Below are 14,945 nucleotides of genomic sequence, written 5' to 3'. Positions count from 1 at the left end.
GAGACCGGCTTCCGGGTCCCAGGCTGCGCGCCCAGTGTGTCTTCTGACCGCAGGAGGCCGGAGAGCATGTGACCCCAGTTACAATCAAACCACAGCCGGGTGGGACCCACTGTCCTTCGCAAAACGCCTTCCGGTATAACGCGCTTTCACATGCAAATCGCTTTCCATCTACGCAACCATCCAATAAATATTTATTTGGAGTTTATTTTGTACCAGGTCCTGCCATAGCTACCGGGCAACTGATAAACGGGATACAAAGTCCCCACTATCCCTATCTGGGGCAGACCTAGAAACCAAATACTTTTTATAAAATTCTGCTCTATACTTGTGATACTGTGAAGAAGTACAAAGGTACCAGCCTGAGGCTTCCAAAATGAAGTGATATTTAAGCTGAAACTTAAAGGATGATTAGTCCTAAGGATGATTAGGCTAGGAGAGGAAGGAGGAGAAAAGGATTCCAGGCAGAGAAAATGCATATATGAACCCCTGGAAGGTAAAGAGCTTAGCGGATTTGAGGAACTAAAAGGTCACAAGGCTGGAGGGATGGGTGGTGAGCCTCGGCTGAGTGGGCAGGGCCTGGTGGACCATGTTAAGGTCTGTCCCTCTCATCCTTAAAGGAAGCAGTAGCAGGTCATTTTACAGATTGGGAAACTAAGGAAGGGACTTGGACAAGATCAATAACCACTGGGACTAGAACCTGGGACTCCTAACTCCCAGATCAGAGTTCTGGCAACTTTCAGGCTGCCCATGTGAGCAGAGGGGCTGAGGGGGCTGTGTGAGGGGTCTAGGTGGAGCAGTCTGTAGAAAGACTGCCCTTCCTAAAAGGATTCTGAGTCCTTCTGGAGGCAAGTGTAGATTTTTCCAGATTGCCAGATCTAACACAGAAGCTTGGGGATAGGGAAGGAGTGACAAGGGGGTTGTCTAGTCCAGAGAATCCAGAGGCTGGACTGAAAGAGAATATGGGAGTCCACTGAGCTTGCCCTGGTCCTCCTCCACCTGCCTGCAGCTAAGGACCCCAGCTGCAGTGCCCCCTACCTTGGTCCCAGCTCACCAAGCAGTTCTTGCTGGAGGTGTGGGCCCTGCTCCCACCCTGTTCCCAGAATCTGGAGGTTCTGTCTCTCCCAGGGAGTAATTTCAAAGCCGCCCAGGGAGATGTGCCCTTATGGGGCTATAGCTTGCAGCTGTGGGCCCCCAGGCCCCAGCACCACCGCAGTCCGCCTCCAGGTGAGATTGGTCAGTTTCTCCTCCACCTAGGCCATCAGTTTTACCAGGATTTCTGATCTCAGGGAACACACGGGTAGGGGGATTAGGTTGTGGGTCTACCTTCAGGCTCAGAGTGCCTCTCTGTGGGTCTGAATTCATCTGGAGTGGTGAGAGGGGGGTTGCTGGCAGGGGTAGCAGGTTGGGGACGCCAGTGGGGGTAGGGGAGAAAAAGGGTACACCGGGGCAGGAGCTAAACCCATTTGTCATCTTCCCCATCAGGCTGGGCACTCTTTGAGGACAGTAAGGGGCTGGATGAAGAAATCAAAGCGCATCTCTAGCAAATGTCAAACATTTGCTAAAAAAAAAGAGCGGGGAAGATATATTTGTGTTGAGTTGGAATGTTCTGCAGGCTGTATTAAATTTAAAAAATAGGTCAAACTAGTGAGTGAAATATACTTCTGCTTGTGTTTTTTTTTTTTTTTAAACCTATGTAAACAGTGGTTGCCTGTACGGATTCTGGGGTGGGAGGAAGAGTAACTTTTGTAATAGGGTCTTTTGTACTGTTTGATCCTTTTACCATGTGTATACAACTTACTGTTCTCAATTACTGTGTGTGAAACAAGTTGGCTGGGCTCTCTGCTCCCCATCTCGTCTATTGCTCCTGGCCAGCCTCTCTGCCTATGCACCCCAGAACACCCCCAGAATTGCTTGGGGCCAACCTAGCTAGGACCTCTCACAGCCCAGCTAGGACCTCAACCCTCCCTTTCCTGTGAGGCAGAGTGGTTCTTCCCTGTCTGGCCACCAGGGAGCAGCCCACACCTAGACGTGGCTTGGGGAGGTAGAGGAGCTGGGGAGGTAGGCAGGTCACTCCTGGACCTGAGGGGATGAGGATTGCTGCAGGCTATAAGCTTCAATGGCCCCTCCACCCAGGAACAGAAAGAGGCACAGTCCCACACAGGGCCTCCAGTGAAGAAGAGAACAGAGGGTGGGGTCTTGAAAGTGGTGATGGAATTGCCCCCTATCTCTATGAAGGGTGGCACTCCCCCAGCTGAGCATCCTCTCTCACAATGATTCCAGGACCTCAAGATGAGGGGCGTTCCTCATGACAGAGGCACAGACAAACTCAGATGTCGAGATGCAGGATTCCACAAGAAGGGGATAACGGTAGAGGCAAACCCCAAACCAAACCCATTGCTGCTGAGTCAATTCCGACTCATAGCGACCCCTTAGGACAGAGAAGAACTGTCCCATAGGGTTTCGGAGGGTATAAATCTTTACGGAAGCAGATGCCACTTCTCCTCCAGAGTGGCTGGTGAGTTCAAATTGCTGACCTTTCTGTTAGCAGCCAAGTGCTTAACCACTGCGCCGCCAGGGATCCTAAGGGTAGAGGCAGGTCCCTGAAAAACAGGAGCAATGGATCAGTTAAATTATAGCCAAAAAACCCTAGGGAGCAGTTCTACTCTGCAATGCATGTGACTGCCCAGTCGGAGTCAACTCTGCCACACCCAGTTTGGTTTCCGGTAGCTCTATGTTTAACATTTTAAGGAACTGCCGGATTGCTTTCCAAAGCAGCTGCATCATTTTACATTCCCACCAGCAGTGAATGGGGCTCCAGTTTCCCCACATTCTCACCAACTATAACTGTCTTTCAGATTATATCCACTTCAGTCAGTGTGAAGTGGTAGCTCATTGTAATTTTGATCTGCACTTCCCTAATGACTGATAGTAAGCATCTTTTCATGTGCTTACTGGCTATTCATATATCTTCTTTGGAAAAATATCTATTCAAATTCTTTGCCGATTTTAAAACTGAGTTGTCTTTTTATTATTGAGTTATAAGAGCTCTTTATATATTCTAGATGTCGTTGTTAGGTGCTGTCGAGTCGGTTCTGAATCTTAGCGCCCCTACACACAACAGAATGAAACACTGCCCGGTCCTGCGCCATCCTCACAATCCTTGCTATATCTGAGTCCACAGTTGCAGCCACTGTGTCAATCATCTTGTTTAGGGTCTTCCTCTTTTTCACTGACCCTTTACTTTACCAAGCATGATGTCCCTTCTCCAGGGACCAGTCCCTCCTGATAACATGTCCAAAGTATGTGAGACGAAGTCTTGCCATCCTCCGTTCTAAGGAGCATTCTGGCTGTACTTCTTCCAAGGCAGATTTGTTTGTTCTTCTGGCAGTCCATGGTAATTCCAATATTCTTCACCAACACCATAGTTCAAATGCATCAATTCTTCTTTGGTCTTCTTTATTCATTCAAGCTGGACGATGAATATGCATATTCTAGATATAAATCTTTTATTAGACACATGATTTGCAAATATTTTCTCCCAGTATGTAAGTTGTTTTTTCACTTTTTTTTGGTGGTAAAAATACACAACACATTTTTTACATGTACAATTCAGTGACACCTATTACATTAATCGTGTTGTCTTTTTACTTTCTTGATGCTGTCCCTTGAAGTACAAAAATTTTTAATTTTGATGAAGTCCAACTTTTATATTCTCTTTTATGGCTTGTGCTTTTGGTGTTATATCTAAGAAATCATTGTCTAACCTGAGGTCATGAAGATTTACTCCTGACTTCCTCTAAGAGTTTTAGCTCTTTCATTTAGGTCTATGATCCACTTTTTCTTTTAATATAGTGTGAGGTAGGGGTCTGAATTCATTCTTTTCTATGTGGATACCCAGTTGTACCAGCACCATTTGTTGAAAAGACTGTTACCCCATTGAACTATCTTGGCCCCTTTGTTGAAAACTGATTAACAAAAAATGTTAGTGTTTATTTCTGGACTCACAGTCCTATTCCATTCGAGTCAATCACAGAGCAGAGGCTACAAGTGCTCATTGACTGGCATTTCCACTCTAAACTTTCTGAGGATCCTAGGGGTGGAGGCATCCTAGTGCAGGAGGCACTGTGGGAGGGTGGGGGGGGGCGGAGGTCTGAGGGTTTGAGGCTAGTGGGGATGAGAAACATGAAACGCACAGGGTACCCTGGCCCTCCTGGGCCCTCCCGGAGGAGCAATTGCTAGCCTGCCTGTCACATTCCTGCACAGCCCACCCAGGAGGGCCCAGGAGGGAGGAATAAAGAGGGAGGGCACTGAGAAAGAATGTGTGGCTTACACAGTGAAGTTAGGAGGGGAGATGGTGCCCTCCCTGAACTATCAGCTGGCTCTCCAGACTCCTGCCTACCTCAGCATCTCACATTCTCCAGCTGCCCTGAGGAATCCACGCTGAGCCTCCACTCTACACCAAAGCCAAAGGCATTAGGGCTCAAAATAGCCTGGCCACGAGCCCTGGAGGGGGTGGTGGGCAGATGGCCTGGTCCTCCCTTCCCCCACCCCCACCCCCACCCCACGGGTAGCATCTGCAAAGCTGCCTTGGCTCATGGGAGTGGGAAGGCACCTGCGAAACTTGAGATAAGGTGAGAATTTCACAAACTAACTGCCTAGCCAGGGCCACCACAGCTGTGGCCTTTGATCAGAATGAAAAGCAGGAAAGTTGGAGAAGGGAGGTGGAGGGTGTGGGGTACCCGCTGGGCTCTAGGGACACCAGTGCCCTCACCACTTCTGCACTGACCCCAAGTTGTGGGAGCAATTCCTGGGCAGGGCAGGTTGGCACTGACGGTTTGACGTCGAGGGCTGTGGGCACAAAGACAGGCAGCCTTCCCAGTGGAGTCAAACACACTTTATTCAGCACAGGAATGTCTGTACAGAAGGACCTTGAGCAGGGTTCCCTGACGAAGAATCTGCTTCAAACCCCGCTGTAAACAGGGAAAGATCATCAAGTAAACCACAGGGGTAAGAGAGGATGGGGCTCTGCATAAGGTCTGAGTCAGGTCACAGCACAGGGACATCACCTCAGCACTGAGCACGGGAAGCGAGGCCGGCTCAGCCTGCGTTTAAGAGCCAAGTGAGCAGGGAGGGAAGAACCTCGGCCTGGAAACTCTGGGAACTGTCACTGAAGGCGGTGGGGATCAATTTAGTCAGAGCAGCCCAGGGCTGCTGCACTAACACATGATTAAAGGGCCTAAGCTCAACACCCCAGTATGGGGGTGGCAGGGGAGGGACCCCTTGCAGGTGCTTACCACCGGCCCCTGGGGCAGGGTGGCCTGGCTAGCCGTCTCCAACCAGCAGCTGTCAATGATGCTGACCTGCCCTGCCCAGGACACCAGTCTCGCAACAGAGGGGGACTGGTGGGCAGAGCAGGCTGCAGAGAGATCACCCTGATGACAGCAGCCCTGTACTCTTAAGACATCATGATTGGGGGTGAGGAGGGTCTCAGGGTCTCCATCAGGAAAAGAGTATCAATCTGAACCCTCCCTCTAGAAAGCACACGTGTGAGCTGGGCCTGTTCAAAGCCTGGGGTAGCAAGAGAAAAAAAGCAGCCAACCAAAGGGAGGGAGCACTGTGTGCTAAGCAGCCATCCAGGACCTGTTCTGGGCCACTCTCAGAGAAAGCTGGGAGGGAGGAGGAGAGAGTATGAGTGTGAGGAGGGGGGAGGAAGGTGGTGCTGAATATCTTGGGACTTTGGGGGTGGCAGGGAGAAGTCACCATGATGGCCCGGCTGGGTCCAGCTGAATGCCTGATTAACAAGCACTCTGACGCAAAGAATTCACATGAGTGTGAACACACAAAATGGGGTACCACTAGGGGACGGAGAAGGGTCTCTCTGGCTGGCTGAAGGCTGGGGAGACAGAGCTGGTGCCCAGTGGGTGGCTGAGTGCCAGCCAAAGCCCAGCTTCTCTCTAGAAACTCACTACACACAAAGCTAGGGGTGGCGCAGGGAGACCCAGGTAGAGCGGGTTCTAAGTGACTCACAGCCGGCTGGGAGAGGGTGTCAGGGATGACACACATGCTCTGGTGCCCAGGGATCCCACCAGCAGGCAACAGGAGCACCACTAATCGCCGTGGGGAGGCAGGGAGTGTGGTGGCAGGGAGGGCGGCCTGGGGCACCCCAGCCCCATGAGGGGCTCACTCCTCAAACCTCCCTTCCCGAATGTGCTCGAAGGAGAAGGGCAGGAACTTGAAACCGGTCCCGCTGTAGAATTTATTCTGGAACTCGACCCTGGGGAGAGGGAAGAGGAAAGTCATTTCACAGAAACCTTCTGGGACTTCACAACAGGGCCAGAAAGATGCCCCGCCTCACCCTAAGCCTCCCTTCAGCCCACTTCGCATGGCACACAGACTCAGGTTTTTTAAGCCGAGGACCTGGCCCCAGCATGAGTTGCACGTATGAATAAATTGGTCTGTCCTCAGGTCCTGCTCTTGCTTTGTCCTGCTGAGCAGGGTGTGTTTATGCAATACACTCCAGAGCCGGCCATGTGCAAAAAAGCTAAATTGGCTTAAATCTCTAATAATAACGAAGAATATTCATCCCTTTGCTCTGATTTTTTTCTAGAATTTCCTAGGAATATACTCCTAATCTGCAGCTGACCTAGAAACCTTCCCCAAGCTCCCCTTTCTGGCCAGTGGCTCACAGAGCAGACCTCTGAGGGCCGCCCTGGAGTGTTGGCCCACCGTGAGAGACCCTGGGAAAACTGGCCAAACACCATTGTGTTTTTGTTGTTTCTTTTCTGGAAGGCGGGGAGAGGAGGAGGGGCTGCAAGTGACTGGTGGACTCGATTTAGTGGAGGAAATTCCTACGAAGGGGGCGGGGCGGGGGGGTGAGCTAGGAAGGGAAGTCTTCTCAAAGCAATGGAAAAAAATACTCTCCAACCACAAAAACATCTGAGAGAAAGAATTCTTCTCTTGGGGACTAAAAGGAAAAATAGAACCTTAACTCCCTTCCCAGGCAGTTCAGCATCCATGCCTGGAGTCTCCTTGGGGCCTTTGGGACGCTGAGGGGCAGGGAGAAGCCCTCACTCCCATGAGCAGAGCGAGAGCGAAGCTGCTTGGCTGGGCTTCCCTTGCACATGCACCTTGGAGGGCCGCCAGCAACCAAAACGCCACCAAATATGGGCAGAAAAATGCGTGATTCAGGGGATGAAAAAGCCAAGGAAAGCTGCTCTGAAGAATAGTTTCCACTTGTGCTGTGTGACCTGGGGGTACCATAACCCCCGAAGAACAGTCAGGGCGGAGCTATGACAGGCTTCAGGTAATGGGCCATGTACGGCAAAAGCTTTCAGGAGCTGTCAGCTCTTCAGTCTCCTTGTCCCCTTCGGCCCTCAGCAGGGGCTTCCACAGTTCAAGCCCAGAAGAGAGGAGTTAAAGGTGGTGGGAAGTGGCCTGGGGCCCATGGATCATGAGGCCTGTCCACCAGTGGTACCAAGAGGTCCTCAGCTGCCCCTTCAGTCCCATGCTGCTGGCTGAGTACACTGGGTGGCAGAGCTGCCAGTTCCACCCCGGGGGGGAGCAGCAGAATTTGTGTGGGAGCAAGGACAGGCTGCTTTCTCCCCACCCCACATTCCGCCAGGGCTGGGCCAAGGTCCCAAAGCTTCTCAGGCCCTGGAAGGTTTCCATTAGTGCTTGGGCCGACCTCACCCACGGAAAACAGGGTCCAGGACAAGGGAGTGGGACAGGGCATGTGTGAGGGAGCTTCGAAATAAAGCTATTCATAGTATTCCTGGCAAGAGCAATTCAAAACTGTGACCTGATTCCTTCCCCCTCCCCTCTGCCCCACCTTGAGGTCCTAACACCCCTAAGAAGTCCTTCTATCTGTTCCAGCTACCGAGACCACTCTGGGGAGTAGGGTGGGGGACAGGGGCAGTTTTCTATTGGGTCTAAATTCTTCACGTTGAGTACACTGTGTTCCTATATGGCATGGGTATTTCTGAACAATCAAATATAGATTTTCATGTCTCCTTTTCATTCAACAATATAGACCTAGACACTGGACAAGCCACCTTAGGGTCTCAGCCCATGACCTAGGGGTAAATCCTAGCCATGGTGAGTCATGATTCCCCCACCCCCATCCCAATGAGGTATCCAGAACCCTGACCATCTGGGTGACCCATCACACAAACAATTCTAAATCCAACCTGGCTGAGTGGAAGCTCTTTTTTCAGATGCCCATGGCATCACCACGCTTCTTATGGCACCCCTCTGTGTGCCTCATGCACACAGCAGGGTCCCAGTAGAGAAGGGAGACATGTGCCTCCCATGAGGGCATTCTGCCCACAGGACTGTGGAAGGTGATAAGCAGGTCTCCTGACACCCACCTGATAACACCTCACCCACCAGCTGCTGCTCAAGGTCAGAGTCTCAGTGGGTCTATCTCGGGGTCACTCTGACCTCACTTTCCTTCCCAGATGCCCTCAACCTCCAAGTACAAAGCTGGAAAGCCATTTCCCTGTCATCTTCCCCACCTTCTCCTTCCCCCAGCCAGGGAAGTGTGTGCTTCCTAATAGAGTACAAACACGAAGTTCTCTGCCAGGGCGGAGTAGGGCCTGCTGGCCACCAGGGAGTTCTGCCTTCCTCAGGGGCATGCTACATTGGTCTGCTCAGGGGGCCTCCGGGGCTCTGTCACACACCTCTATGCATCAGCAGTTGTGAAGGGAGCCTCAGGAAGTCAGATGAGTTTCTCTGTCACCCATCCAGCTCTAGCACTTGGCAAATGTCGTTCAGTGACCCAGAGGGACTAATTGGGGACCACAGAGTGACCGCTCCTGGCACATAATATACCCACGTAATAGGAAACTTCATTTCCTTGAGTGGGTGATAGAGGAAGGAGTTCTGGGGCCTCTTCCCCTTCCTGGTGGGGTTGTGATGGAGAAGAGGCACTTTTGGATAGAGGAGTCTGTGCTGAGTGGCTTTTCTGGCCCTTTCTGCCTCTCTCTGAGCAGTTCAGAGCCTGGAACACACATCTGTCAGGTGGCCCAAATGGCAGGGTGATGATGTCAGCCTGGGACTATGTTTCAGGGGCTCTCACTTTTTCTGGGGCAGCCACTCCCTTCACGCTCCCACGCTGTCGTGCTGTGGCACCACTGCATTCCCTATAGCAAACTGGCCCCTAATTCTGTCCCTTTAACCACAGGGCTGTGAGTGTGCCCGTGTACACACCTGCACGCATCTACATCTGCTAGATAACCAGGGACCGGGCTCCTTTGAAGGCAGGCTACAGGATGACGGTCTTTCTGTGTTAAATCCGTTTGGTGCCTATAGCTCTAACTACAAACTGTCATCTCTGCCTCATGCCCCTTATAATAGAGCAAGCCTGTCTAATATATGGTAGCCAAGAAAGCCAAGCACACTTCACGTGGTAGGTGGGAGGAAAAGAAAGACACAACTCAGTAGAAGACAGAATTAGCCGATTAGCACATTAACCTATAGTTTCAAATATTTCATCCACCTACTTATGACTCTTCTGTATGAATCTCAGATTAGTGGTTTATATTTGCTGTCAAATCAAATAATTTTCTTCTTGTTCCCACTGAAGAGACCCAGGACACATGTAACGGGGCAGCCCTTGCATCAGAACCAGGAAATCCCAGCTCCACGCCAGGGCTAGTGAGAGGTAGGGAGATGCCCAGGCTGGATGCCAGGAAAAATAGCAGCAATATTTCCTGCAGCCATTTTCAGCAGGACAGCTGTTGCCACCCCTCACAAGATGGCCACGGCTCAGAACTCCTCCTGCAGTCCTGGCTCTAGTCAGAAGACCCAAGAATCCGGGAAGCACACCCACACTTGGCCAGGAGGGGGTGCACAAGCACCAATTTCATTCACTGCTTTTTCAGGGCTGGGGTAGAGTCGCCTCAACATACCACAGGTGGCCACCCTCTAACGACTGGATTCTAGAAGTTTCACAAGGAGGGCTTCGCATTTTTTCCCCTTAGAAGAAAAAAAAAACTCACTACTTATACTATCAGGAAAAAAAACAGTACAGCATGTATGGCAAGCCTGTTCCCTGCAAATCCAAGGGACACTGAGCACTACCACGTGCCTCCGCACGGGCTCTCCCCTTCTCTCCACGCTGGCTAGAAGCAGTTTCTTCCTAGGGGGCCACAGCCAGGTACCCTCTCTCCAGGGCATTCCAACACCCGTTTATGATGTGCCCACGCAGCATGGCAGACACTTGGTACGTGCATTATTTAATATTTAATCAGAAACACTTTATCACATGGATATTATCCTCTTTTTTCAAACAAGAGAGTGAGGCTGAGAGGTAAGTGCTTTGCTCGGCTGGTTCTGTGCCGGCAGAGCTAGATTCTGAGCCAGGGAGCCAGGTGGGTCCAACCCTGAAGCCTGCTCTCCCGTCACTCATCTCTCCCTCGGCCCGTGAGGACTCATGAAGACATCTTCACTCGAAGTCCACAGGTGAGCCTGAAGGAAAAGTAATCCTTCTGGCAAGAAAACATGACATCCAAAACTGCCTCAGCTCACTCGGGACTTGTACAATGGGGCAAGCCCTAAACTCTGGAGATTAGGCCCAGGCCCAGGTGACTTCCCTTGTGTCCTCATGTCCCTTGCTCACGGATCTGCCTGACAGTTCTTGTCCAGAGAGGAAGTAACCCTCTTGGGCTGGAAGCAAAATGGGGAGGTAACTTGTTCCCTCAGCCCAGGGGCTCAGAGACAGAGAAGTGAGCAGGAGAGGAAGGAAGCCAAGAAGGCAAGAAAAAGTGAGTCACCACAGGCTGGTTACTCAGACGTTCCCTCACACCAAGTGGCTGAGGAAGTGTGCTGGGGAGAGAGGACCTGATAAGCTGAGAAGAGCATAGCACGCCAGCAGGCTGAAGCACGCACCACTCCTAAACTCGCTGGCTCTACATTAAACAAAAGAACTGGTGGGGAGGAAGGGGGCGAGGAGGGGGAAAGCCAGGACAGAGAAAGCAGTGTTGGGTGTCCACGGCGCAGGCAGCAGGGCTGGTTCTTCTAAAGGAGCTTTTCAGGGAAGAGTAAGTCCCAGAGGTTCTCGCCCTTACTTGTCTCACTTTTCCCCTCTGTAATTTAGAATAACAAACAGCTGAGTTTTTGAGGTGGCTCAGCTGTAACCCAACCAGGAGAAAAATCAAAGATAAGGGGAAGACAACTTTTGCCCAGTGGGGATGAGTTTTCCCAGAGTGAGACTCTGGATTTTCCTTCAGATTTGGGCAACTAATAGAAGGAGATATTCAAAATCCTCTACTGGCCTTCAGATGATTCATCCCACAAAGATCACCTAGTCCAGGGCTTCCTAAGGTGAGACCAGTGAGTTTACCATCTCCCAAGCTTGCAAGAGTGTGTGTATTTCCCTGGGAAGAGGGTCCAGAGCTTCCAGAGACCCCAAAAAGAGGAAGACTCACAACACAGAAGAGAAAATGGAGACCCAAAGAATGACCTGTTTGAGGCAGGGGTGCCAGATAAAATACAGGTGGCCCAGTTTTTAGTGTTAAGTATGTCCCATACAACATTTGGGACATATTTTGTACTTGAAAAAGTATTCATTGTTTATCTGAAATTAAAATTTAACTGGGCATCTTGTATTTTTATTTGGTAAATCTGGCAACCCTAGTCTGAAGTCACAGAGTCACCCAGCTCTCTCACCCCCTGGGACTGGGCTGTCTCCACGCAAGGCCATTGAGAGCTACCGAAAAACACACTGCTGTTGAGTCAATTCCAGCTCATAGTGACCCTACAGGACAGAGCAGAACTGCCTCATAGGGTAACCAAGGCTATAAATTTTTTTCATTTCTTTATTGTGCTTTAGGTGAACGTTTACAACTCAAGTTAATTTCTCATACAAAAATTTATATACACATTGTTATGTGACCCTAGCTGCAATCCCTATAATGTGACAGCACACCCCCCAAGGCTGTAAATCTTTTTGGAAGCAGGCTGCCACATCTCTCTCCTGCAAAGTGACTGGTGGGTTTGAACCACTAACCTTAAGGTTAGCAGCCAAGTGCTTAACCACTGCACCACCAGGGCTCCTTTTAAGGGCTACAATGTTAAATACAACAAACACACACACAAAACCTGCCCTTCTGAAGAAGCTGCTTTAGTGTACTGAGCTATACACTACAGAACCAGGAATTCCCTCACCACACAACAGAGCTTCCAGGGGTCCTTGCCAAAAGACCACTGGCACAAGGCAGAACGAAGACGGCATAGCTGGCGGGCAGTGTGTTCTAGCACTTTTATGGACTCAGAATTTATTTTTAGAGCTGCTTTCATTACTCTGAAGACAGGAGAAAGTTACACACCAGGGCAAAAAGAAAAACCAAAAAACAAACCCCCAAATAAATGAAAATGCCCAAACCTCAGAAGGCTCTTTTAAAACACAATTAATAGCTCTGAGAATTCTCAAGGCAGGGAGAGGTAACCTGACAACACCGGCCAGAGACCTCTCCCTGGAGGCTGTGAGGAGCCGAGCTCACTTCCAAAGGGAGCCGTGCTTTTCTGATGTTCACTACTAAGGGGGTCCTCGGTGGCAGTGATGAGAAAGCAAGCACTTCCTGCCTGGTTGGACACCCCTCCCTTCCCAGTGAAGAGACTGGGATCCTGAACAGGAGAGAAGCCACCCTCTCAGTGTAGCTAAGGACACACCCCTGGCCCTGCCCCCGCAGCTCACCAGTGTAACCGTAGTGCGTGGAGGAAGGCTGAAAGGCCCTCCATGATCAGGAGGATGGCCACAGTCAGGGTGGCAAAGGCGGTGAAGATAAAGAACAGCGCCAAACCTCCTGCCAAGCTCTTCACGCTCAGGCCGATGTGGATCACCATGGTCCAAAGCACCTCAGACAGCTCTGGGGAACAAGGAGACACACAATATCAGCTTGGCAAGAGGCGGCTGTGGGCCTTGTGTTTGGCTCTGCGCCTTGTGTTTGGCTCTGCCATGCCTCATTTGCAAGGTTTTCTGTACCTTGGCTTCCTGCACCCTTAGTGGGACCACTATGGGTAGCTAACCTGGCGAAAGTGCTGACCCCTCATCTGAGACACCATGCTTCCTGGATTCAAGAGCTTGAAGAATTCCAGAACTTTTATGTAATTCCACTCTATTTGATCCTGGAGAAGGGGATGCCCATGGTTCTCGGTCTGGGAGAACTGTACTCACGTGCATGAGCAAGGCTGAGGGCCCAGAGTCGCAGGTAGGAGGCAGTGTTGGAGATGCAGCCCAGGCAGTATTCGATGGTGTGGATGGCCTGGTGGACCATGGTGTCCCCAAAGTCAAACTGTTGTGGGAGGAAATCAGAGAGAAGATAAGAGGAGAGGCGGGGAATGTGCTAGAAGCCTCAGCACACTGAGCCTGAGCCTGAGCGCTGCCGTTAGTAGCTGCCTGAGCAAAGGTGGGCCACCGCCCTTCTCCTGGCCCAGAGGCCAGGGGCACCGGTGCTGAACTCAACACCCACTGTACAACTCAGGTGACTTCAGCCTTCCTCAGAATCCTGCCTGCATTAGTCCCCAACCTGGACACCCCCACTTCCCTCAGTATACTTCATTTTAATGAACTATATCTTGATTAGATTTTCTCAGCACGTTTGTTTCTTCTCCCTGTTAGGCTGTGGACTGCCTGCTGAGGTAGAGCACTCAGCAGAGAAAATGACTGTCTGGACCTGGTACCACAAGGACTTGCTGGCGGACCCTGCTCTAGCTGATTCCCACCTTATGGGTGCTGGCGAGGAAGCACCCCTGCACTGAACAGTCCATCGAAAGCGGGAAGGGACTGACCCAGACTGCGCCTCAGGAGACAGACGTCAGGTTAGAAAGTGCCTGGAGGAACCCTAAACCTCTACGGCCACTTTTTATTTTTACAGGCTTTTGAGAGCAACATCATCTCCTTTTTCTTTATGACTTCTGAAAGGATTGGACAAGGAAATTTTTGCAAAAGTTTCACAATTTCCTACATGGATATTTCATTAAGGTCAAATACAGCATCTCCTGATTCTGTTTTCCTCACCCTCCCTTTATTCCTTTATTTTCCTTTCAACACCAACAGTTATTTCCAGAGAAAAGGGGTAGGGCAGGAATAAGCTCTCGGGAGTTCGCTTTTAAGACAGCTCCAAGCAGAGTCAGGGGTGAATACTAGCCTGAATGGAAAGCAACTCGGCAGCTATAGAAGCACCAGGTGCTTCTCCAGGGGTGTCACGGTCCAGATCCCGGGTGGAACAATCAATTGCCCACTGAAGAACAGCAGGTGGCTCCATTCCTTGGGGCTCCTTCCCACAGAGCTAGATCAGAATCCTGGAAGCTTGTGCACACAGGGTGGGCACAGCTGGCCTCCCTATCCTCCTGAACCCTCCTTCTCAGTCAGGACCTCAAAGGGCCAAGGGCAGAGTCTATTTTCCACCACAGTTTCTTTCAAGACTCACGTGACTCTCAAAAAAAATGCCTTGGGAAATCCAAAAGGGCAGGACATGAGAAAGGGCCTGCACCGCTGAGGCCACGACAGCCTGGGCTGTAGGGGTGTGGCCGGGGAGAGAGGCGCCAGCTCCAATGCACCATCTCTGGGTGAACACCTCATTTTCCCTCGCCTCTATCCACACACAGCGTACTTCTGACTCTTCTCCTGGAATAGACTCTTCAAATCTCCTAGTTACACTGAAAAACCTCAATCCCAACAGTGCTGTTAAGAATCTTTTCCCACCACTGCTAGCTGCCACCTCGAAGTCTCTACTCAAGGAAGGAAAAGTCCCCAGCTCTAGGGAGTGAAGCCTTTACGGTGAAGAGCTCAGTGAAAACTGGCTGTTCAACTGATCCTACCAGGCTCTTCCAGCATTTTACTCTACCTCAAGCTTCTCCCATTAAAAAAGAGGAAATGAGAGGAGGGAAGAAGCTTCCCTTTGAGGCATTACCTTCACTTTCTTCTCTCCCTCATTCCCAACTTA

The 14,945-nt window shown here is 50.8% G+C and overlaps 1 protein-coding gene across 4 annotated transcripts in view; it reads right to left on the bottom strand.

Annotated features, from left to right (window-relative positions):
• Positions 1 to 4,881: 4,881 nt before the first annotated feature.
• Positions 4,882 to 14,945, bottom strand: part of ATP6V0A1 (ATPase H+ transporting V0 subunit a1) — a 53,248-nt gene continuing 43,184 nt past the window's right edge. For all 4 annotated transcript variants that reach the window (XM_049859527.1, XM_049859524.1, XM_049859526.1 and 1 more), the window contains 3 exons: positions 13,175 to 13,292; positions 12,695 to 12,866; positions 4,882 to 6,274 (listed from right to left, as the gene is read on the bottom strand). In XM_049859527.1, the coding sequence (XP_049715484.1) occupies positions 6,181 to 6,274; positions 12,695 to 12,866; positions 13,175 to 13,292 (384 nt within the window). In that variant the 3' untranslated portion in view covers positions 4,882 to 6,180. The remainder of the gene's footprint in view (positions 6,275 to 12,694; positions 12,867 to 13,174; positions 13,293 to 14,945) is intronic.

Source organism: Elephas maximus, chromosome 19 (genome assembly GCF_024166365.1).
Source record: "Elephas maximus indicus isolate mEleMax1 chromosome 19, mEleMax1 primary haplotype, whole genome shotgun sequence".
Lineage (NCBI taxonomy): Eukaryota > Metazoa > Chordata > Mammalia > Proboscidea > Elephantidae > Elephas > Elephas maximus.
This window is presented reverse-complemented; position numbering and strand designations above follow the sequence as displayed.